Here is a 24,234-nt window from a genome sequence, read left to right as displayed (position 1 = left end):
GGAGGATCTCTTTTTTTTTTTTCATTCAGAAATTTCAATAAGAGAGATTTGAGTGTCATTTGTCTTTGTTAAAACACTTGGAGAAAAAAGACCCCAGACCCTCCATGGTCTTTTTTTTTCCTTTAATTTTTGGTGTTTATATTCTAAGTCTTTTCCCCCCAATTTTTTTACTAAGTGTTTTGACTGTTTCCAGAGCTTTTGTAATTTGATTTTAAAAATAAAGTGCAATAAATGTTTGTGTACAGGTGGAGAAGACCGGCCATACCAATCTATGCTTCATTGTGTTAACTCCTAAGTGTATTTTAATAAAATTGTATGTTGCTTGGCTTTGTCTACAGGTAGAGAAGACTGACTTCAATGTGATACCAATTCCTAAGTGTGCAAATGAATTTCTTTTAATAAAAACTTGAATGTCATGTTACTTGTATGTGTCTTCATATAACTAGCAAAAGAATGCATGTGTATATTTCAAGGGTTTTATTTTTTCCACAAAAAAGGGGTTGAGATAAAATCCCATAAGCCATCCAGCATTTAAAGATGAGGTGATGTTTCCATCCATTGATGAAGAATCTCTCCTTGGCTCTGGAGAAAAAAAGGAGAGAGTCAAGGGACAATAGACTAAGGCCAACATTAAAAAACTAGATTGGGGACTAGTTAGGTAAAAAAAAAAATTAACAAAAAATACACTTAACTTAGTGTATTTTTTGTTATTTTCTAATCCTCTGGCACCTGTCTAGTATGTTTTCCATGTCTCCCACCATCTGAATCAAATGATCAACTCATGAGTAGCTTGATCATGATTTGATTTGTGTGTGTTGGAGGACCTGGAAAATGAACGGGATAGGGATCCTGGCATATTTCTATTTTTTTTTTTTCCCCTCCTGGGGCTTTAATGTTGCTTGCCTTCTTTTGCAGTGGGATGGAGGCCTGCTGACTGAGGAAAGGAGGGCCCTTCTGATGGTGGTAAAACCTAACTTGGTTTTACCACCATCAGAAGGGCCCTCCTTTCCTCAGTCAGCAGGCCTCCATCCCACTGCAAAAGAAGGCAAGCAACATTAAAGGCCCAGGAGGAAAAAAAAAAATAGAAATATGCCAGGATCCCTATCCCGTTCATTTTCCAGGTCCTCCAACACACACAAATCAAATCATGATCAAGCTACTCACGAGTTGATCATTTGATTCAGATGGTGGGAGACATGGAAAACATACTAGACAGGTGCCAGAGGATTAGAGTTTGAGACCCCTGCTCTATAACAAGCACCAGTGAGGGGATGTGCCATTCACTCTGTCACCCTTTCTTTAGCGTTGATTTGGTAAACTTGGGTGGACCTTGAAGAGAAGCAAGATACAAAATGAGTAGGTTTAGTACACAACATGAAAATAATAAACAACCTGAAAAGCACGTCCTACCTCAGACAACTTCTGCCTTGACTTCTTTGGTCTCCTCGTCGATTTTGACAGCTTTCATCTCCTCCACCGTCTCTGCGGCTTTAAATATCTACAAAACACCACAGCGTGATTATGAAATTGCTTATTTAACCATTTTGATGCACAAATGACCCACATTCATTTTCCATGTTATTTCATCCTGGATGAGTTTTGCCAGTCAATCATTTCAAATCCATTAAAAAAATATATATATCCCCCAAAAATCATAATTGCATCCATTTTTCTCTTCATAAACTGAGGAAAAATGATTGTACCATGTTTAAACAAATCAAAAATGACCCCTGCACTATTGTTGAATGAATCTCTTTGATTTTGTCCAAGCCACATTTTAAAAATGAAAAGGGCAAAGCCCAGGGTAAATGTCTATTCACGATAACATGCCCTGCTTGACCATTACTGGCTGCAGATGATCACGTGACATTGCTTGGCCAATCAGTGCTGCGAGAAATGTATACGTATCTTGAATTTGAAAAAATATATATATTTTAATTCACATTAAATTAGGGTTCGGTATCTCCAACGAGGTTAAGATCCACTGGCATAAATTCTACAAGTGTACTATTTCCTACACCTCCACTGATCCAAAAGGGTTCTTGCTATTAAAAATCAACACCAGATCAGTTAGTGTTTTCATTCAAAATTTGAATGCATCATAATGCCAAACAAGCTGATTGAGCAAAGCATTGAACGCTGACATTTCATTGTTACACGGGGAGAGAAAATAAACTAGGATTTAAAAAAAACGACTCACTTTGCTGACAAACAGCCCATTATGGGGTCGACAAGCTGCTCCTCTTTGGTCGTTTTGGCCACATTCTTGATGTTTCCCAGCAGTCTGTGCTTATTGAGGGACTGAAACACACAATGGAATGATTTCTTTTTAAACAAAGAGTTATAGGTAACGCAATGTAGCCAATTTGTTTGCAAACATTTTTCTGTCTGCACCCACATGGGACTACATCACGCGAACGAAGCATGCTCCCGTCAAAAAGCACTCTTAAAATGACAACTGGGGCTTCGAAATCCCCAAATGATAACGTACCGAATGCGTTGCACTGTCCTGTAAGAACTTTAACTGGTCTTTCTTCGGTAAATCGTCACTTCTGAGCTGCTCTGCAGTCCACTGGCGTCCTAGCTCATCCGCCATATTGAAGAATGACGGGGCTATTTGAACTCTGACATCGGCCACGCCCATTAAAAATAGACACACAAAAATACGTTGTTTTCATAATAACGTGTATTAGACTAATACACGCTCTTGTGAAAACAGTATTTTTGTGTGTCTATTTCTGTGCATTTTACATATAAAATAATGGCTGAAATGTTATTAGTTAAATCACAGGTGTCAAAGTGGCGGCCCGGGGGCCAAATCTGGCCCGCTGCATCATTTTGTGCGGCCCGAGAAAGTAAATCATGAGTGCCGACTTTCTGTTTTATGATCTAATTCAAATTATTATAGATGTACATTACATTTCCTGATTTTCTCCTTTTTAAAAACAATCATTGCAATTTTTTTAATCATTTTTTTCTTTTGTGTTTTTAGTTCAAAAAGCATTTTGTAAAATCTAAAAATAAATATAAAAATATTTTTACGTTTTCCACTTTAATATTGAACACAATTTAAAAAAATATTTTGTTTACATTTGAAATGAAAAACATGATTAAAAGAAATTTTCAATTACTAAGAAAAAATAGCTCAAATAAACATTACTTTAGCTCTATAAAAACGGACTATTTACGGCTTTTGATCCAGTTCTTTTAATCCAATTAAAAAAATAATCTAAATATTAGATCTAAAATGGTCCGGCCCGCATGAAATGGCATTGACGTTAATGCGGCCCGCGAACCAACACGAGTTTGACAACCTTGGGTTAATTGCTTAAATTTGAAAAAACACACCTGGAAGCAGCGCAACCAGGTGAAAAGCAATGAAAGGAAGCTGACAGACAATTTGGAATTATTCATGGTCAAAATATCATTAACATCAGTCATCATTTTTTTTACGCCAGCAGAGAAGGCCTTGCAGGCCCTGACGGTCCACCACTGTATTTTCATAAGGGCACCTAGTCTAATTGGGCCTTTTCCTCTGAACTCAGATGGAGCACATTCAATGGACTTCACTTATTGATCAGCATGAAGCTGTGTTCAAGTGTCCTCACATTAAAGAAACTAGAGACAAAATCAGTTTTTAGTGACGATGATCTATTCTCTGAGGAACCTGCCAAGAAAATGTTATCTTTTTCTTTTAAAAATCTTGGATGTACAGGTCCACCCAGAATTGCTCTTTCTGGCCTCACCTCCCTGTGACTTTTTCTCTCTCATTAATCATTGATGTTGACCTTTCTTTGCCTGAAGCAAGTGCCTCAATAAGAGCAACACTGAACTGTACGGCTCACTTCGGTCCCTGGTGGGGGGTCTTGGCCATGGACACTGAAGTTTAGAAGAAATGCATTTAATGGTGAATCCCTGAAGTCCAGAGCGCTATATAATACGACTATACATTGAGCCAAACCCATTGTTGGTACGTTAGCAACAATAAATCAACCTTTTTTCCCCTGTTCAGTGTGTACAATATATCCAACCATTTTTTGTCCACTTTTACGGCAAGCTGCAAAGCCCAAATCCTTTGACCGATTTGCACTGTACTGCCCAATGACAGCTATATCCGTCAATTCCAACCATAGACCGAACAACAGGTCAAAGCATCCCCATGCAATTTCTCCACAAATGGCATTTTCCAGCATCACATTTATCATGTGACTCAGGTTGATAGAAAATGTGTAGAAAAGAGGAATATAATCAACAATATAAGTGGCAAAGATCTAATTAGTCAATTTGAGGGGCAGGGTTGTCGTTTCATGCCTCCTGGCTGTGCACCACGGCAGGGATGTTTCATCCCTTAGCCAATCATTATCATCTTTTATAGATGAATCACTGCAGGAAGTGACATGCTAGTCAGACACTAATTGTGCTCAGCGGGACAGGGCGCTTGCAATTAATCCTGTCTGTGGATGCAAAGTGTCCCTCAAGTGACCTTTCTATTTACGGTCGTGAATACATTTTTGTATTTATGTGTGCTTGGTATTCAATAGGCTTCTGATTCGAATAAATCAGACATCAGCTCAATAAAGAACACCCCAGAAATGCAGTTATGTGAAAGTTATAGGTTTATGCATGCACAGTATATCAATAAATTCAATTTCAACCACTATTTCCTTCAGAAAACACTGACAAAGAATGTAAAACATGAAACATTTTTATTGAATTCTGGCTGAATAGGTAATGTTTTGTATTTGCATAGATATTTGGAGAGGAATAACATGACAGCTGCATTTCTATGTTCTTTAGAACACCAGTCTTCACAGAGTCATTGATACAGTGGTACCGTAATTATGACACTTCCCTGTTTTAATGCCTCAGTTTGACAATAATAACACGGACCTCATGATTTAAATTTCGTGTCAATTTCATTCTATTTACTCCATTAAAAAAGGCTTCTCTATCATTAGGCTTGGCCAGTTTTCTGGGGTCAACCCTGTGGAGTGTTTACTTTTTATGTCCACTGCATTTATGAAGTTGAAGGTAACACTACAAGATGAATGGAGGGAAGAGATGACAATATTTCATGGAATAGTTATCGTATGCAAAAATAAAAAACGAGATGAAATAAAATAATAAAAAATACACAGTGGCCTTGAATTTTTTTTCCAGAGATAAATTATGATATATGCCCCTCATCATAATTACTGTACATGCATCAACTGTAGTCCAGTTAAAATTTCCCACATAAGCATTTCAGCACCGGTGTATTTTCTTAATGTAAGATATCATTTACTGCCGATGCTCTTTCAGAGGCACCATGTTTAATTGATAGTGTAAACATTCATTTTTTTCCTATACTTTGGGAATAAATACTCCAGCAACTTTTACAAGACTGCCGACATTAAATCATTCACATTTCTTCCCACTAGGCTCCCGCATCAATAGTGAGTAGGACACAGATCCATTCAATTCATCAAATTGGTCCGCAAGGTCTCCCTGAGCTTTTTGTTCAAGATCTGGACGGAAAAAATAGGATAAAGAGAAAGCACACAAAATATCTGCCTTGTTCCCCTGATTGTTATGTGTCTGAAGCTAGATCGTGACTCAAAAGCTTTTACCTGTTTGGCTTTTTCTGCTCAATAGATGTCACCAGAGCAGCCTTTCCCTTCAGCAGCGCGTCAATAGTGACATGTTGGCCTTTTGATTGGTGCTGAAATACACAACAAATATTGGTTTATAGTCCGCATAATGTTTTGTGTAAATATCTCACAATACAATCATATTCACAGCTGCCGTTTTGTTGACAGGACAAGGCGGTGGAGGCCTGTTTGGTGGTTCTGGTCGGGGTACAGTGGGTGAAAGCGTGGGTCCCGAGGGTGGCGGCGGAGCCTGCTTTCGCCTCGGCTCAGGCGGAAAGGGACAGTGACCCCGAAAAGAGGATTGTCTCGGGGAAACACTCTGTTGTGCAGCATGGACTGGGACAGGCGGGGGCTTCATGGTGGGACGCATGGATAGAAGTTTTGGTGCTGGGCTTGGATGAGAAGAGGACTTCTCCTATAATAATAATATGGTACCTGAATTTGATCACAAAGTACAATACAGTCCTAAAAAATATCCTAAATCATTTTGGAAATTTGACCCTTGACTGGTCACCAGCCAATCACAAATGACATATAGACGTGCCATGGTTTTCGATCTCCAAATGTAACATTTGGTGAGTCAATGCTTCACCTGTTGATCCGAGTCTTGCTTCTTCAGCAAGAATGTTGGGTTGGTGTGACCATTTGCATCAGCATCCCGCCGCAGAGGCTTGGCTTCCTGCGGGACTGAACAACTGGGGGTCCAAACACAAGCATGGATGCAAACATGTTTGGACAAGGCAAGTAAATGCAAACTTCATGATTTTAACTCCAGGTACCTCGGAACAGGTGGTGGAGAAGATGTTTTAAGTGGTTGGAGTTTATGCTTATAGCGCCACCACAGTCCAACAGCCAAAAGAACCAAGAAAAGCAGCGGAAGGACCAGCAGGATTGGAAGAAAGTTACCTGTGTCAAAGGAGTACAGTTCCAAATAAATGCTCTGTAAACAGTCAACTTTTAATTAAAATGCCTATTATTTTTTTAATAAGAATACACAAAAAAACAATAAATATGCTCATTTCTAAATTTAATTTAAACATATACTTCAAATTTTAATCAAATAGTAAATATTTTCTATTTTTTATTCTATTTAGATTTTAATGAAAACACAAAAGTCGAAAAATAAAGTAATAATTCCCTGACATCTCTAATAAAAACACTAAATAATGTAATTTATATACAAACTTATTCATTGCCTAATCACAAAAATAACTGGTGATTAATCGACAATAAAAATAAGCATTTATGACACGCCTAGTTCAAAGACAAAAATAACTACTTGCAGAACAAACCATTCTACCAAGTGAATCGGACATCTATCATGGCAGTTGAAAGCTATTTTCTTACTCTGAAAGACGACAGGACCGCTGTCCACGCTCCCACCCGTCCCCCTCTGGTTACACACAGGCGGGGCCCAACCACTCTCACAGTGGCAATTGTGCCGGTTGTTACACAGCTGGTGGGAGGAGAGGATACATGTTTTGGCATAACAATTTCCTGTTAGTATCTTTCAGCTGTACAACATTCTAGGTCAACTGCACGGACAAAGTCATGCGTCACATGACAGTCACTAGCAGGAAGAATATAGTACAGTAATCTCACTACATTCACATTAAACTCACCCCATGTCCACTACATTTGCCATGACAGTCATCAGCTTTGAGGAAAGATGCATTACGGCATTCCCCGTTGAAGCAAATCTATCAAGAGTGAAAAATGGGAGGAATTTTACAAAATAAAATTCAGACAGACTATATAAAGATCATTCCCACGTTGAAAGACATTTTGCCCATGAAATTGCTTTCATGCAAAACACTAAAATTTGAAGTACTAATTTTACTATTCTGAGAAAAAAATAACCCAAAGAAACTAAGAGAAAAGAATGCTTGAGGAACGTTAAAAAAATGTCTGGTGTACCCCCTGCAATGTCAAAAAAGGCAAATTGGAGACATTTCAGGAATGGAATGACTCATATATTGGTGTCATATTACTATACTGTATGAATGCAGACTCACTGAGTCGTCGCCACATTTGGTGCCAGTCATGACGAGGCCTGGATCCAGAGTGTCCCCCGTTTCCTCGTCATCTTGTTGCCCCGGTTTGTACACGTGTGTTCCCAAGCACTTCATCCTCTTGTTCCCAACATTCACAGTTGTCTCGATGCGCACTGCATTGTTCTCTATTGGCTTGGCCGCCGCAGATAAACACTGGATTTTACCGCATTTAGCGTCTCTGGAAAAACAAAGAAAAGCGATCGACAAATCCTTGAGTTTGACTAAAACAGAAATTAAAACAAAAGAACTAATTCAATGCCTTTGACAATCCAGTGAAAGATAAAATGCACTTTTCTAATACAGTTAGTAAGATGTATTACACAGTATAATGTGGCTCACACCTGTCTTTACAGCTCCTGTACTTCCCAAACAGATCTTTGCCGCAGTTGCCATACATGTCACCTGCTTCATTGACCTTCTTGAAACACACGTCATGCGCCGGACGGCCATCTGTAAAGGATACATACACACGCATGCACGTTCATGCACGCAGTGTGTCATTTGACCACCTGATGGAGAGCAGATGGCATTCTCACTGTTCCGTGTGGCACTTCTGTGATACACGAAAGGCACCCCGGGGAAGTTGTGTCACGGTATGAACTTGGATATCAGCCAACAACAAAAAGTGAAGTTCTGCCAGTGAGGACCCATGCCTGACCTCTGCTACAACCTTTAACGGCTTTTCGTGTCCACTCAAATAATTCATCAATGTAAGAAATTAGCAATGCATAACATATTCAAACTCCACACTGTGAGGACTGACATGGGATCGAACCCTCGACCCCAAAACGGTGAGGTCAAAGTGCTAACTATAATACATCACACATTTTTAGTCTAAAAAAATATTAACCTGAATTACCATTGTTTTATATTTCATTATTTAAAAATGACTATAATAAAATAAAGAATTTACAATTTTAATAATAAAAAAAGTATGGGACATAAAAAAGTCTTACAAGTAATCCTGGAAACAACCAAAAATAATAATAACATGAATTACCATTGTTTTCTATTTCATTATTTAAAAATGACTATAATAAAATAAAGAATAAATTTACTTTTTAAATAAAAAAGTATGGGACATAAAAAAGTCTTACAAGTAATACTAAAAATAACCACAGGTAGGCGCTAATGTAACATTATGATCTGTTCACTTGACATACGTACATTAAAAGGGAAGATTTGTAACCCAGGAAAATATGCATTGTATATCGTGAATGAGAACTGGTGGGATTCAATAATTTATAATCACCCCATTCCCTTTCAGGCATTTTTTGCTGTTTTTTTACTTTGTGACTTGTAATGTAAACCCATTGAAAACTGATGAACTGTGCATTTATTAATAAATGCGACTGCCTGAAAAATGTACATCCTTATTTAAATTTGTCTATATCATCCAGTAGTCTGACTCTCTGTAATCTGATGCCTTTTTCCCCTAGTGTATGTACCGTGGCATGTTTGCGTACTTTTGCTTTTACTTTTACTTTTATTCTACACAAACTTCACTCACCTCGTCCCCAGAGTGAGCGGCACTGTTCCTCCAACGTAAGGCACATCCCGGTGTAACAGTAAGCTTTCCCTTCCGAGCATGACGTGCCATCCACCAAATAGAAGTTAGCGGGGCAAGACTCAGCCTTGCCGTCGCAGTACTCAGGCAGGTCGCACTGGCCCGAAGGAGCTCGACACATCACCCCTGGGCTCTTCAGCTTAACGTGGCGACGAGGAGAGATCAGACGTGAAAAAAAAAACCCTCGTCACACGACGATAGCATTGTTCATAATATCCATACCTTGCAGTTATGACAGCAGACGCCATGGGCGCACTCGGCTCCAGCTTTTAGAGTGCAGTTGTTTGCGTTACAGCAGGGACTGGTGCATTCCTTGGTGGAAATGACCCCGTCAGGCCTTTCATCATACACACTAATGCACCACTGACACCAAGACGCTGACCTCTTCCTCACCGCAGTCACATTCCTCCCCATCCTCCAGGTAGCCGTTGCCGCAGCGTTGTCCTCCATACATGGCTCGGGTGTTGGGCTCATTGAAGAGACACTTTCCTCCCCCCGAGCTCAAGTAGCTCTTGAGCTCCCGCATGTTGCAAGCGTTAAAGACACGTGGAAAGGGGTGCCTGCGAAAGGTGTATATGAAAAGCATTACAGCTCACACGTGTCACTTATTAATTTGGTGGGGTGGATGATAGACAAAAACTAAAGAAAGTCAAGTGTAGCTACCCTGTTGCAGCTGCCATGATGCAACCCCCATCCTCATCTTTGGCCTGGCAGCAGCCAGAACTGTCATGACTCATGCCGAAGTTATGGCCCATTTCATGCGCCATGGTGGCGGCCACGCCAACAGCTGATTCCGAATGGTCCTTTTCCATAATCACAGGGGCAGAGACAGGTTTTAAAGTGGGTGTTTTGAACTGAGATTTTGCTGAATGCACACATTTGTTGACATGCTAGGAAGGTTGTTGTGATGCAGCCAAGCAAAAAAATAAACTAAACTAAATGGAACAGTGTGCCAAGGGAATCGTTACAGATATTTACCCAATTTTATCTCAGGTATAATATGAAAAAAATAAAACAAACTGGATTAACTTGGGAAAGGAAAAATGTAACATTGCAAAAAAATATGAAGTTCTTTAAAAAAAATGTTCATACTTTTTACAAAATGTACTCAAATAAACCTACGAGGAAAACCTCACAAGGAGTTTATGATATCATATATAATGTCAGCATATTTTCGAGGGGATTTTTTAAAATGTTACCCTGAAGCACAACCTGGAATTTTAAAGAACATAAGTAGACTTATTGTATCTACGATATTTGCAGTACAAAGAGGCAGAGGAAATGCTTACTTAATTATAATGTCTACGTATTTCTCACCGTGTTCACTCCACCAGACTGGTATTCCGAACACATGGCTCTGAGGGGCGCCAAGCCAATCGTGGTACCCAGGAATGTCTTTCCCCTGATGACACAAAGTGTGCATGAGTTCAACTGCTGGATTGTACAAACTCAGATCACGTTTTCATCCATTAGATCGATACTGACGTGATGAGCTGAGCATTGTCATTGTGCAGCGTGTTGAGTTGTTTGCGTCTCCAGGAGAGAAACGCCGCCAGGGTGCTGTGTGGGTTGTCGGAAACGTCAATCATGTCCTGGTTGGTCCATACCTCCAAACCAATCAACGCCACACGGATACTTAAAGCCTTGTAGTACTAAGTGTGTGGATACGGTGCATTGACAGAAGGGGAAATAAATGTAAGAAGCTCACGATACTTGTGGTTTGTGCACTGAAGAAAAAAAGGTTACCTTGTCAACTAAGTTGGCAGCTTCCAGCAATTTCAGTTTGGTCTTCTCGAGGCTACTCCCATGTTTGTCAAACTGAAAACCACAAGTACCAACGTATAGTTAACAGCGGATAGGACACACCCGTACAAGAATTCTTTATTCTTCATATTATTCAATCAAGTCGCACGACTTTCCTTACTCAACTCAAGTGATTTAGAGTATCCAAACTTTTGTCTCTAAGGGCTGCTTTCAGAAAAAAATTTAAAAGACCACCATCAAAGATATATATTTTCAAAAGACTATATTGCATTAAATTAAAAAAAATAATAATAAAAAATATATATATATATACATATTTTTTTATATTATCTGATATTTACCGATTCAAAAAACTTTTCAAGAACAACTTTTAAAAGTTTGTTTACTATGTAATATTGTAGGTATTTGTTTGAATGGAGAATTTTTGTTTTATGTTCACCACTAGCTATAATAATCAAAATCATATAAGAACATAAAAACCCCTAACATCTTCACTTTTAACAGTAGCTATATATATATTTTTTATTTTAGGTATTAAATGTTGATATGACAGCACTCTTACCTCTGCCTTGTCTGCCACCAACAGCAACTCCACATATTTCATATTCTGACTTAGGTCTCTTCGTTCCTTTAATGGATCGGTCATTACATCTTTGAATATTCAAATTTTGTGCAAATTTTTCCCTGCTCATGTCTCGTCCAGTTTCCACTCACCCTTAACTTTTGTTCTGATGTCATCCCATGCAGGAAGGTGCCAAGTGCCTCCTCGTTACCATGGCCCTGAAGACAGCTTGTAGGAGGTAGATGGAGAGTCTCGGCGCGCAAAATAGCGTGCTCGTTTGTATCCGTGGAGATGGGCTCAATGAGGTAGCTGGTGCTTGTGTTTAGAGAAATGAGTCCCCTGAGGGAAATTTTAAAAAGCGAGATGGTTTTCTTCAGGTGTGGCAAATACATTTGGATTTGCAATACATCCGTTGACATAAAATACTTAAAAATGACAATGTTTGAATTTAAGCTCTTGATAAAAATACATCTGTATACAGAATGCAATTTAGTCTACCGTCAGTGAAACAGTGGAAATAATCTGTGTTGGGGATTAATCCTTGGTACAACATTAAATAGATATTATTTAACAATTATTTACTTTTATTTTGAGCCTCTGTTTCCTGATCCGACCCGAAGCGAGTAAGGAAGAAAAAAAACATTTAAATGAGGTCAGAGACACCAGCAGCTCAAACAGCTGCCTTGAACATCTGGAAAGTGCTGCCACCCACCAAGTGGTCACACCATGCCTTAGGCATAGAAGCTATGTTAGAATTCATAGAAGTCATTTTTAAGACCATCATTTTTAGTTTAAAAAAACCAAAAACATTCTCTACCATATATAATTTACAGTTGCTGGAGCACTTTTAAAAAATGCGTATGATATAATTTTCCTGTTTTAATTTCTAACAGTATACTAATATTTTGACATACATTTGTTTGAATTTTTTTTTTTTTTTACAATGTATGCCTTACCTGAGTCCTGAGCATGTGCTGACGGCCACACTGGAACCATCTACACCCGCAACCTCTCCATGGTACAAGCAGTGATTCTGGAACAAAATACCAAAACAATTTATAAAATCAAATGTAAACATGTAATTTGTTACTGGCGCATTGTGTCTACTATTTGCTGTATAAAAAGTTTGTACATTTTACATTCATGACAAGACTATTTATGCATGTTCCTGCTGCCACGAAAGCAGCAAAACATGGATAGATTCTGCAAAAAGCGTCTCTAACACTTACCATGTTGGCAGGGGTGAAGGTTTTGCGACTTCCATTCGGAGTGTACCATATTTCCTGATATCCAGGTGTCAACAGCTGACTGGGAAAGGGAATATTTAACATTAATTTCAAATATGAGATTAAACACACTTATAGTTGTTTATGAGTAAAAAAAATCTTCTCGGCACTGACCTAGATTTGCAACAAAAATTCCTTTTCATTAGGATTTAACTCATTTAACTGCTCATCTTGGGTGTATAATTCAATTTATAAGGATTGTACTTTTATTTTCAAGTTATGACTACATGCTCAGATGGATCAGTTGACTGAACTAAAACATCTACAGTCAAACTTTGCACAGAATGCAAAACCTTTGTTGTATATGCACTGTTTATGATGAGTCGTGTGCATACTAAAACAGTGTCCCAAGAATTCATACCAAAATCTTATTCGTTACTCCAGATGTTTTTCGTGCAGTCTTCCTCCTCGCCTTAATCAACCTATCCTTCCTGTTGTCATTCAAACATCTTCCCTGCTCAACAGCTGTTCTGTTATTTTCTCCCAAACCCCAGTTCCTATTTCTTCGGATATACCGTCTCATTACTATCCAACAAACCATCTGTAGCTCTGACGCAATGAGAACAGACCAAAAAAGTGATGCTGGATTAGAAACCAAATTTAAGCACATATGGAACACATCTCCATTGTTGCTCTTGCTTTTTATGATATATTTCTCTTCATGCCTTTTCCTATGTAGGAAGCTTTGCAAAGTCACTTCAGGTTTATACATATATCTTTAAATATCATTAGATAGTGCTTTTCCAGATGAAATGTAGGTTGAGGGAAATGAGCAGCAGGAATTACAGCTCTCATTCTATATACTCACATGTTATATGAAATTCAAACAGATTTCAGTTTCATTTGGACAATAAACAACCAAACCTTTACAAACTAAACAACATATATTGACATCATGGCTGTTGAAAACCTGTTTGTCGAGAAGAAGAAAAAAAAGTTACTAAACAGCCATTTCTACATTGACGCATAAATTACAAAACTCGCGCTCAAGTTGTTTTGTAAAACACTACATTACATTACACATTGCGCCAATGTCACGGCTGAGTCCAGATTTGACCTCTATTCAAAAGTCTTTCAATTGACTTCTATTCTTTTGAAAGACACGAGCCCTTTTCAATGAGCACTATTAAAAATGGGTAAATAAATGTGGTGGCCTTAAGGGGCTTTGCAGCGGTTGGATGGGGTCCAATATGAGGACAGATGTAGTAATTGAGGAACGAATTGCTGTCTGAATCAGTAGCTTTTCGCTAAACAAAGAGTGGCTTCTGTTGGGCGAGGGGCTGGCTGGCCATGCAAATGTATTTTGCAGCAAGCAAAGGGGGTGAAGCGAAGAGTCAGTGATGTGGGGTAATGCATTAGGGTCAGTGGGTCGCATTCTCTCATCGTATCGGATGACATCACCTCACACAAGACAGGGTGAGGGAGGCAAGAAGCTGATGCTGGCAGCGTATGATTTATAGGCTTTTATAGCACGTCTGTTGGCCTGCGTCTTTGTCATCAGCGAGTGCAGGCGTCTGGGGGAAGATCATGTGAAACAGGGACAGGCAAAGACATGGCCTACTCTCTGATCTCTAACCCTGAAATCAATCAGCTCATGGTTTTAAGCCTTGTTTGTGTATTCTGGCTACACACGTCTGCGTGTGGTCACAAAGCATGACACCAGTCAACGGGATGTATGTTAGTCTTCAAGATCTGGAGAATGTCAGAGGAGGAGGGGAAAATAGAGAGAACGGACTGTCCTTTTTTTTAGGAATCTCTTTGGAGGACACATGAGGGGAGGTCAGAGGGCACGGAAGGTGATGGCGGGAGCATGTGTTTCAGGTTAGCTGATGCACGTTGCGTGCCAATGTAAAAAGCTAAATTTACTTAGGGAAAAAAGAGGTGGATTAACATCAAGTAATCAACCAATCCCAGTTTGTAGTGTACTGTTTGACTAAAACTAACCAATTAAACTCCTTTTTTATATCCCTTTTTCTTTACATTGAGTCAGCAAAGCAGTCCATACCTGGCCTTTAACCAAATCACAATAATTTATTAACTCAAGCAGATGCCCAGAGCAAAAAATAGATAATAAAAAAAGAGAAGGCGTAAATGGATTAAACTTGGATGCCATCCACCACAAAAAGCTGTAGAAGCAATTTCATCCCAGTACACCATGGCTATATAGTACACTATAAATAGTATTAGCAATACCTCTCAAAATTCTATAAAATATAGTTATAATGAAATCCACATTTTTAAAAATAAAACATGTTGGATGGTGCCATTTTTTTGTGACGAATACCCAATAAAACTTTTGTTTGTGGTAGAAATCAACTTGTTTTTCCTATTGCTATCACTGTTAAAAGAAACTCTTACACGAACGTATTTCAGAAGTGTGGCACGTGTATGGAAAAAAAGAAGTGACCCTAAAAGTGTCAATCAAGTTTATGGTTGTGTTCAGGTTGATATATTGGCAAAGCCATGCATGCAACACTCAACTATTGTATTTCTCTGTTTTAATCCTCGCTAATAAATCAACACAATGCTATTCATTCACACAATTCAACTCCAGGAAACTCTTCAAAAGTTGCTTAAAAATGGTTTCAAAACATCTGTCCAGTAAGTGAACACTAAGGAAATGAAGTGAAACACACTCTTTTATCTGCAAGTTGCCTTTTTTGTTCTTCTTTCCACATCCAATACAAGAAAGTGATTGATGAAACATCCCTGCCCTGAAGGAAATATAAGAGTGCCACCACCTGCTGGGAAGGCAGCAAATAGGGGGGGAAATCCCTCAGGGACAAGTCAGTCAGACACACTGGAGTCATGGCTTCTTAATTGTGTTTGTATGTGAGAGATGGTGGAGACTAAAGGTATACAGTGTGCTTTTAATGTTAATAAATGCCTTCTGTTGCACTTTTATTTTGGTTGTCACCACAGGCATCTCGAGAGCACTGACTGGTAACCCACCTTCAACCTCACTGTCCATTAAGTAAGACACCATCTTATTAATGGGCGTATTATACACACTGAACGGGAAACACTCAAAACCACCAGATTGCAGGATGCTAGTCTCACTTCCTGTTAGCCAAAAGCCACACAGATCAGGTATCAACACAACCCTCTGTCATCCAAACATATTACTGGTAATCTCCATTCCAGCACTCACAGTGGACCTGAAATCCTCCATATGCCTGACTTCTTCATAAAAACATGAAACTTCCCATTGCATAATGTCAATACCAGCAAAAAGACTCACTCATTCCTCTTTAGGTGAAGTCGTAGCTCCTGGCCCTCAGCTGAGATGAGAACACGAGCTTCGGCGGGATGCTGGGAAGAAACAGAAGCGACTCTAGGAAATGTAGTGGAGTGCCCTTTGTGATTTTATCGCATTAACTTGACTCACCTCTTTGTCGGAAGACCTGCTGTGCCTGCGAGGATGCAGCCATATGGGATAGGTGATCTCATTACTCTCCACTGCAACATATTCTCCTGCAGGAAAATATGTTTAGACACTTTATCAGCATAATAATGATTCCATTAATGATTCGCAACCAGTGATGCGATTACCACTGGTGCTACACAAGTTCCCTATCGTCAGAATAATACATTCATTTTCTGAAACGCTTATTTCACAAGGGTCGCTCCCACTCACACCTAGGGACAATTTAGAGTGTTCAACCAGCCTACCCTGCATGTTTTTGGGATGTGGGAGGAAACCGGAATACCCGGAGAAAACCCACACAAGCCCAGAGAGACCATTGCAAACTCCACACAGTGAGGACCCACTCAGGATCGAACTCTCAACCACAGAACTATGAGGCCGATGCGCTAAACCACTAGTTCACCAGGCCGCCAGAGTAAACAATTCAGTGTTATTCATAATTGATTTGATGTGTAACTTAAAATTGTCTTTGTCAGTATTATTGTCGACAAGTATTAAGTGTTAAACTGCCAGTGAACATTTGAGAAGGGAAAAGGGGAGTTAAATATTGGTCATTCTGGTGATACTTGGAGAACAAAATATTTTTTGAGCTACCTAAAAAATTTGGGAAATGGATTAAATTCATTAGTTTATGTAATAATGGTCCAATTGGGTTTACACAAATGGTACTTAGTTGCAAGTCTTGAATGTAACAAACATTCACACTGTTGTTGAGAATATCTTATTGAGATTAAATGCAAAAACAAATACATTACTACTACAACTACTACACTAATAATAGGCTTTACAACCATTTTTGGGTAATGATTTATCTTCATCTGTCAATCCGTACAGCCATATAAACTGAGGCATGTATTAGGTCGAGTCCACACATTACAGTGCGAATTATTTTTATTCTTAGTGGATGAAATAGCACACCATTTGCCTACTATGTACTGTAGCTACCACATTGCTGGAGTTATCTCTCGAAGCATCATAAGAATGATGCTACATTTAAACCCAGTTGCTCTTGTCCTGGATTAGATGAAGACTGCATACTGGTGGGCATTCTGCCACTTTAACAACAGTTGTGGGACAATTCACTATTGAGCCTTGAAAGTATATTGCTACAAAAGAAATAGTGGAAGATATCTCATTTGTTTCATGCAAATAAGGTTACAGATAGACAGAATCAATACTTAATGGATTGCTCTCCTTAATGCACAAATAGTGGTCGCTTCTTTGTACAAAATAGAGTGTAATGACATTTCAGTCTTTTACTTATTGATGTAAACAAGACAGACTCACCAGCTTGCACAGTTGTCTGAAGCCAGTTGGAGAGCGCTAAAAGGGAAACGCAGAGGAGCGAGGACACCACGCCATGGAGAGGAGGAGGATGAGGATGAGGAGGACGCATCCTAAACATGACAGGCTCCAAGTTAATTCGGACGGGAGAGACATCAATGTCGCTCACATCCGACACAAGGAGACTCGACGAGGAGACGCCGCTCCTCTGAAGGATGATGGACCTTTTCCTCGAGCCCTCCCCTTCCAGATACCGCGTGCGCACGCGCATGCGCGTTGGTCGGAGGCAAGAAGAGAGACGCGCTGCAGCATTTTACTAGATGATCAAATAAATGATTTAACTTAATACTTCCCGCATACATGTAAATGGACCATGAGCACACACAAGTTCCATGGTCACGCTGTTCAATTACGTGGCGTCTTTAAAGCACAAAAAGTATTTTCAAAAGTGATGCTGTATTATTCGGAAGTGAAAGATTTACACTTATGTCAGTTTTTGATTGGCACTCATAGAATAAGGAGAACCAAAAATAGGATTTTTTTTTTTATATGTGTAAACCACTAGGGGACACTCGTGCTATTTGGACAGATGATGTTTCATTTCTATCGTCGGAATTTTTTTTGCAGGGTTTTTGGACTAAATTGGTCATGTATTAGGTTCTCATCTCATTTTCTGATCCACTTTATCCTCACTAGGGTCACGGGGGGTGCTGGAGCCTATCGCAGCTGACTTCGGGCCAGAGGAGAGGCAGGGGACACCCTGAATTGGTGGCCAGCCAATTGCAGGGGGCACAAGGAGATAAAAAGCTATTGACGCTCACACTCATACCTAGGAGCAATTTAGAGTGTTCAATCAGCCTCCCATGCATGTCTTTGGAATGTGGGAAGAAACCGGAGTACCCGGAGAAAACCCACGCAGGCCCGGGGAGAACATGTAAACTCCACAGGTGGACCGACCTGGATTTGAACCCAGAGTCCTGCACTGCGAGTCCGTCGCGCTAACCACTCAGCCGCCGGGCCACCCATGTATTAGGTACAGTATATAGTAAAAATTCAGATAGATATGCTGAGGAAAACCATTTGTCATTGTTAAAAAAAGTGTTGGACCAAAATTATTCCCTACCTGAATGGACAACTCAAATACTCACCATTGACGGAGTAAACGTTGCCGGCCAATACACTAGGTCATATGATACCCCCTACAAGTTTCAACTGGCAGGCTTGATCGTCAACACATTGTGCTTTTAAATAACTGATCCACTTGCTCATGTTAATGTGGTGAATGCAATGTGTACCAAAAAGTCGGGTCACTGACTGTGTTGCATTTGGCTGTGGCCCAAGTGAATTGTCCTGAATGTAGCGGGATTGTTGTTTTTTAAAAGCATTCCAGTGGATTAAGCTGTGTGACATTCATTCACAGATCTAAGTGGTATCTGGACGGGATCCTCTGACCCAAAAATAAACCAAATACAGTAAGAGAAACTACGACAGAAATGGAATGCAGTCATAGCAACCATTCATACTGAGACTGTAATCTACAAGTGTGATAATAAATATGCCACGGAGCACATGTCAGGGGGATAGAGTGTACTCAGGGTGTGTGGAGGTATTCTTAGCACTGATGACAGTGCAGGCACACAAATCCATTCACTACTCTAAATGGCATCCTGGCAGTGAGACAAGAGTGAGACATCTTGCCAAGCACTTTAGTATCAGCTTCAAACACACTGTGTAAGGTGTGTGAATGCAATGTATAATGTCTTATATACTTCCATTGACAGAATATAAAATTGTTAAGTCCTCACTTTAAAAAATCTTCATGATTTATTAAGAATAGATAGAATTACTTACTTGTGTTTGTGCCACCAATGGACGAGTGGTTAAAAAAATACACCTCCAAGTAATGGAGCCACAAGAGTGACGTCAGGTTGAGTTCATTGCTCTGCCCAACTAGACGGGAATGCGCTTTTTTTTTATATACACGCATATCACAGTTGATTCCCCACTATGTCAGCCATTGTGTTTGTCATCCCCAATGCTAGCAGCCATCATTTTCCAAAATATTTGAGTGTTGCTCCCAAAAGTCTTGCCCTATGATGTCAGAATGGTAGGCCTGCACTCTCCTCTTGCTTTTGTCCTTCTTCTTGCCATTCACAACATTATTGGTGACAGTTTCATCCTACAATAGGGACATAAATGATTGAAAATTGAGCTTTTTTGGCAATGGAAAAATGGTTGCAAGGGACTTGAACAGGGGAGAAAAAGAGAAAGATCTAATGCTATTCATTTCATCTTTCACCTTTACCCAGATGAGAGTTGTGCCTTTCTTATAGACAGTTGGTTCGTTGTTGTAGTTGATGTCGAATTCTGAAAACAGGATTTCATTTTTGTCGGCAGCTACAGTTCCCTGACAACACAAATGTTATACCATGTATCAGAAAGCTGGTGTAAATTAGGTGTACAAGAGGTTCATATTTAATGTACAAATGCACACAAGTCATACAAATAGTAATAGTACTGTACAACTAGAAATTTTCATCAGTAGTAAATAGTTTTTGTGCAATGGTGAAGCTTGTTACCTTTCAGAACTTTAAGTGTGGTACTGTATTGAAGTACAGCACATTAAAGGGTTGCCAAGAACACATTTAGCTCTATCTTGTGGAAGAAAAATGTATTTACAGGCTTAAATACAGCACTTCCAATTCAGAAGCACTAAAATTAAAGTATTCTTGCCACAATAAAATACTAAAAGTAATACTTGTGGTATTAATTACTTCATAAGTACATTTATGTCCAAAATGTATGGGACAAATTGCCACCTTTAAGCGCTCCTCTGCTTGAACCGTCGTTAGTCCTCCTTTTTGGACGAGGGTCCAAAACACTGTGTTATACAGATTGTTAATGTGACCTGGGAAAGGCAACAAAAAGAGCCTTACAATTCTGTCGACATCATCATCTTCATCCAGGTGTAATAAAAGTGCTTCGTAAAATACTTACAGTCTGCCTGTCTCCAGCTCAGATAGTCTTTCAGATTGCAGTTGCTAGGATATAGTACAACACGCCCATCAAAACCCGGTGGATAAAGGAGAGGCTGATCTCCAAAAAACTCTTTCCAGTAAAATACATAGGAGGATGAGAATTGCGACGCAACGTGCGTCATCAGTTTGCTGCCAGGAGGAAAAAAAAGTCAGCAAAAAAACCCAAAAAATACAGATATGATGAAGACACAGGTACCTGGCTCTCCTCTTGAACCAGGTGGAGGACCTCTTGAAAACAAAACTGAACTCATCACTCTGTCCATAGGCAATAGTAATATCCTCGAGTTCCTCCATAACTGAGCGGGCACTGCGTGTCATCAGGTCCAAGGCCCTGAGGTCATTGGGCTTGGTGAACTTGTGCTGCTCTGCAAACCTAAAACACAATAATAGTCATTTGAAAGGCATTTAAAATAATGATAAAAATAAGAATAGAGGTTATAGGTAATTCTACAGGTTCTACCTGAAGGGATAAGTCAAAAATCCAGCCACCACCAATGTTGAAATTATCAACACAGGACTAGACCGCCCTCTTGCGGTTAAATGTAAAAATAACATGTGAAATAATAGAGTGCATATAATTTCACACATAAATTGCACAGGAATATAAATTGCATCTCCAGCCAATCTAGGAAAAAACTGCGACTTGACTTCAGAAAATATAGTACTAAGTTTGAAGTGGCTATTCCAACCATAATCATTTTATTAGATGATTTTGGGGGAAATTATCTCGTTGCTATCTCAGTGACAGGTATGCAACAATTAAAAAGAAGACTCACTTGTGGAAATTGCGTCCATCCAGTCTCACAACAATGTAGCAGTTTCTCAGGCAGGTGTCATCTACTTCAAAGTTACGCACATATTCAAACTTGCTCTTGGCCATGGCAAAGGTGGAAGTAAATAAAAAAGCAAGTGGTCTGACAGCACAGGACTTTACTCCTTTGCAAAGCCGGCAACCATTTAAAATCTGCATCAGCGTGTTCCTGCAATACAATTTGTGTAACACGTTGTAATCAGGTAAAATCTGCGGGGGTGCTGGAGCCCATCCCGGCCAACTATGGGCAGTAGGCGGACCCTGATTTGGTTGTCAGCCAATTAGAGGGCAGAAGGAGACCAACAACCATTCACACCCACACTTATACATTCTTAGAGACAATTTTGGGTGGTCAATCCGCCTGCCAGGAGTGTTTGTGGGATGTGAAGGGACACCGGAGTACCTGGAGAAAACCCACATAGAGTACATGCAAACTCCACACAGGAGGACCGACCTGAGATCGAACCCATGAGCCCCAAACTGTGGTGGCGACGCGTAAACCACTCCTCCACCGTATATTACTTTTGTGAAATAAAAACAAATATACTTATAGTTTATGAAAAGGAAAATGTACGCAATAATCATCGGTTAGGGTACAGGGTACTTAAAGAATATTTGGCATATTGAATCATAGAATTAATATATTTCAAAACATAGGCTTAAGAAAAAACTCAACTAAGATGGAATAACGCGGGAAATGAAAATAGGTCATTTTTTCACGTATGTTGTGCGTCAAAAAAAGGAACTATTAAGCTTACCACAGCGAAGATGATAGAAATCTTTCAGACGGACTCTAAGCAAATTGGTCCGCCTGCACGTGCAGCCCTACTGACAACACGGACATGATAATTCAGCGTTCCGATGTAAAAGCAAACGCGAGTTTTAGCGAGCAAAATATTATATGCATATTATCATTACTGGATATTTAGCAAAATTAGTAAACAATATCAATTACAACTGAATTATGAGATAGTAGAGCGTCAATTTAGGAAAACAAAATGAACAAAGATCGTCTATTCACCAGTTACTCTTCGAAAGATCACATTTCTAAAAGTGTTAAAAATGGAATTTTTACAATTATCACATTTTATAATATATATATATATATAATTAAAAATATTTAATGCATGGATATCGTTTTTAAAATTAAAGCCATCTAAACAATCAATGTCACTAAGGTAATAAAGTGAACGCCTTACTTTCTAAAAGTTTATAGTCCCATGATGCTTTGCAATACATATGTCTGCGGTTGTTTCAAACAAACATGGAGGAGAAAGAGCGGAATAGGAGAACCCCGGATAAAACTGAAAAGGAACCCGCTTTAGACCCTAGTGTTCCGGCATTGTCAGAAGACGACGATGCCTCTAAATTAGATGTGTGCTCTGTAAATTTCGACCCACTTTTAGCTCTGTACGCCCCCGAGGTTTCTCTCCCTTTTCCGACCATCAAATGTTTCAACAACGTCGCCGAATATGAAAGCTTCCTGAAGGGGGGCCGGGGCAGAGCCAAGCCGGAGAATGTGGAGAAAAAGCAGCGGAAAGCCATGAAAGGGGTCGCCGACCCGGAGCGCATCGAAAGGCTGAAGAAGCTAATGGTCAACAAGAAATCAGTAGATGATGATGGAGAAGAGGGAGGAAGCGGCCATCCCACACCACGGCAACGTCAACACAAGCCCATTAAAAATGTCCTGACTAGGATGACATGTAAGTTCACGCATTCACTGCAAAATTCCACGATTCACCCAACCTGAGATGTATTTCTGCACAGCATGTCAAGGCAGTCCTATGGGCGAGCTGCACAGATGTGTTGAGCAGCGGATCAGGGTCAAAGTTCACATCAGGACCTTCAAAGGACTTCGTGGCGTGTGCTCCGGCTTCGTCGTGGCTTTTGACAAGTTCTGGAATTTGGTGAGACTGACGTGATTTTGATGGATATTCAGGATGCTTGCTGATCGCTGCCTCGTCCTCGCCAGGCCATGGTCGACGTCGATGAGACGTACCGAGAGCCCCTTTTGGGGAAAGCCTTGTACCACGAGAAAGCACTCACCATTTCACGGGTAATCGTTTCGTCGTCTATACTTTGGCCTTGGTCTGGTGTACTGCAACTCAATGAAGATCAATTCTTTGCACAGCTCTTTGAGAAGCTCGCACTTGGGGACGGCCGCGGCGGTGAAGGCGCAGCAGAAAAGCTTGACGTCCAGGGAGAAAGAAGCCGGCGGACGTCTTCGAATCCGAAGCAGGACGATGACCAGAAAGCAGAAAAAGCCATGGCTCTATATGCGAGTCAGAAAAAGGAGTCCAAGGCGTACGCCAAGGTCCATACTCGCCACATCAACCAGCTCTTTATACGGGGGGAGAATGTTCTCCTGATAAACCTTGAACGTTTATGATGCTCTTTGCATTCCACTTCATCTAAAGTTATGTGTTATCGACTAGATGTTAAATGCACGTCAAAAGAAAGCCTTAGATTTCTAGTTATATTATGGAGAAGCGACCATTCATAATGTATATCATGTTGATATGTAACTTTTGAATTGTGTTCTACTACACCTTGCGGTTAAGGTATTTAAGCTAGTTGCCTCCTTTTGTAGTTGTTTCTTTTCTTTTGACGAACAACACAGTGTCAATATTCGGCATATGTCACACGATACCCTGAATTGTTTTTGCCAAAGTAGACAACTCATTCTTACGTATGTATTACGTGTCTGCTTGCATGCATAACAATTATGGAAAATAAATGGTGAAAAATGCAATTTTATCAAATTTATTTTTTCCCTACAAGTGCGTCTTCCGATTTATCCAGCAAGTGTCA

The 24,234-nt window shown here is 39.8% G+C and overlaps 3 protein-coding genes and 1 long non-coding RNA gene across 7 annotated transcripts; 1 reads left to right on the top strand and 3 right to left on the bottom strand.

The window, feature by feature from the left end:
* Positions 1-462: 462 nt before the first annotated feature.
* On the bottom strand, positions 463-2,607 carry LOC144082764 (uncharacterized). Its single transcript, XR_013303335.1, has 5 exons — positions 2,492-2,607; positions 2,201-2,301; positions 1,411-1,498; positions 1,262-1,329; positions 463-582 (listed from the first exon to the last, which is right to left on the bottom strand). It is a non-coding gene; the product is annotated as an uncharacterized LOC144082764 (long non-coding RNA).
* Positions 2,608-4,713: 2,106 nt separating this feature from the next.
* On the bottom strand, positions 4,714-17,801 carry adam19b (ADAM metallopeptidase domain 19b). Of its 2 annotated transcripts, none has more exons than XM_077610337.1 (23): positions 17,578-17,801; positions 16,252-16,337; positions 16,105-16,175; positions 12,807-12,885; positions 12,534-12,610; positions 11,730-11,916; positions 11,578-11,643; positions 10,998-11,069; positions 10,737-10,903; positions 10,569-10,653; positions 9,915-10,054; positions 9,634-9,811; positions 9,474-9,563; positions 9,195-9,390; positions 8,026-8,134; positions 7,646-7,862; positions 7,253-7,330; positions 6,978-7,086; positions 6,410-6,536; positions 6,223-6,325; positions 5,779-6,045; positions 5,610-5,701; positions 4,714-5,507 (listed from the first exon to the last, which is right to left on the bottom strand). In XM_077610337.1, the coding sequence occupies exons 1-23, from the start codon at positions 17,693-17,695 to the stop codon at positions 5,501-5,503; spliced, it is 2,721 nt and encodes a 906-aa protein (XP_077466463.1). In that variant the 5' UTR covers positions 17,696-17,801; the 3' UTR covers positions 4,714-5,500. The 2 variants fall into 2 exon arrangements, with proteins under 2 accessions (XP_077466463.1, XP_077466464.1); XM_077610338.1 differs by having other exon boundaries at positions 10,737-10,858.
* Positions 17,802-19,375: 1,574 nt separating this feature from the next.
* On the bottom strand, positions 19,376-23,457 carry thg1l (tRNA-histidine guanylyltransferase 1-like). 3 transcript variants are annotated; one of them, XM_077610402.1, is made up of 7 exons: positions 23,170-23,457; positions 21,389-21,592; positions 20,809-20,985; positions 20,572-20,741; positions 20,394-20,482; positions 19,874-19,981; positions 19,376-19,753 (listed from the first exon to the last, which is right to left on the bottom strand). In XM_077610402.1, the coding sequence occupies exons 2-7, from the start codon at positions 21,580-21,582 to the stop codon at positions 19,613-19,615; spliced, it is 879 nt and encodes a 292-aa protein (XP_077466528.1). In that variant the 5' UTR covers positions 21,583-21,592; positions 23,170-23,457; the 3' UTR covers positions 19,376-19,612. The 3 variants fall into 3 exon arrangements, with proteins under 3 accessions (XP_077466528.1, XP_077466527.1, XP_077466525.1); XM_077610401.1 differs by lacking the exon at positions 23,170-23,457 and adding an exon at positions 22,182-22,425; XM_077610399.1 differs by lacking the exon at positions 23,170-23,457 and having other exon boundaries at positions 19,880-19,981.
* On the top strand, positions 22,651-24,175 carry lsm11 (LSM11, U7 small nuclear RNA associated). The gene is made up of 4 exons (XM_077610403.1): positions 22,651-23,126; positions 23,191-23,330; positions 23,396-23,479; positions 23,555-24,175. The coding sequence occupies exons 1-4, from the start codon at positions 22,688-22,690 to the stop codon at positions 23,810-23,812; spliced, it is 921 nt and encodes a 306-aa protein (XP_077466529.1). The 5' UTR covers positions 22,651-22,687; the 3' UTR covers positions 23,813-24,175.
* The last annotated feature ends 59 nt before the right edge of the window (positions 24,176-24,234 follow it).

This window comes from Stigmatopora argus, chromosome 9, assembly GCF_051989625.1.
Source record: "Stigmatopora argus isolate UIUO_Sarg chromosome 9, RoL_Sarg_1.0, whole genome shotgun sequence".
In the NCBI taxonomy this organism is placed as follows: domain Eukaryota; kingdom Metazoa; phylum Chordata; class Actinopteri; order Syngnathiformes; family Syngnathidae; genus Stigmatopora; species Stigmatopora argus.
This window is presented reverse-complemented; position numbering and strand designations above follow the sequence as displayed.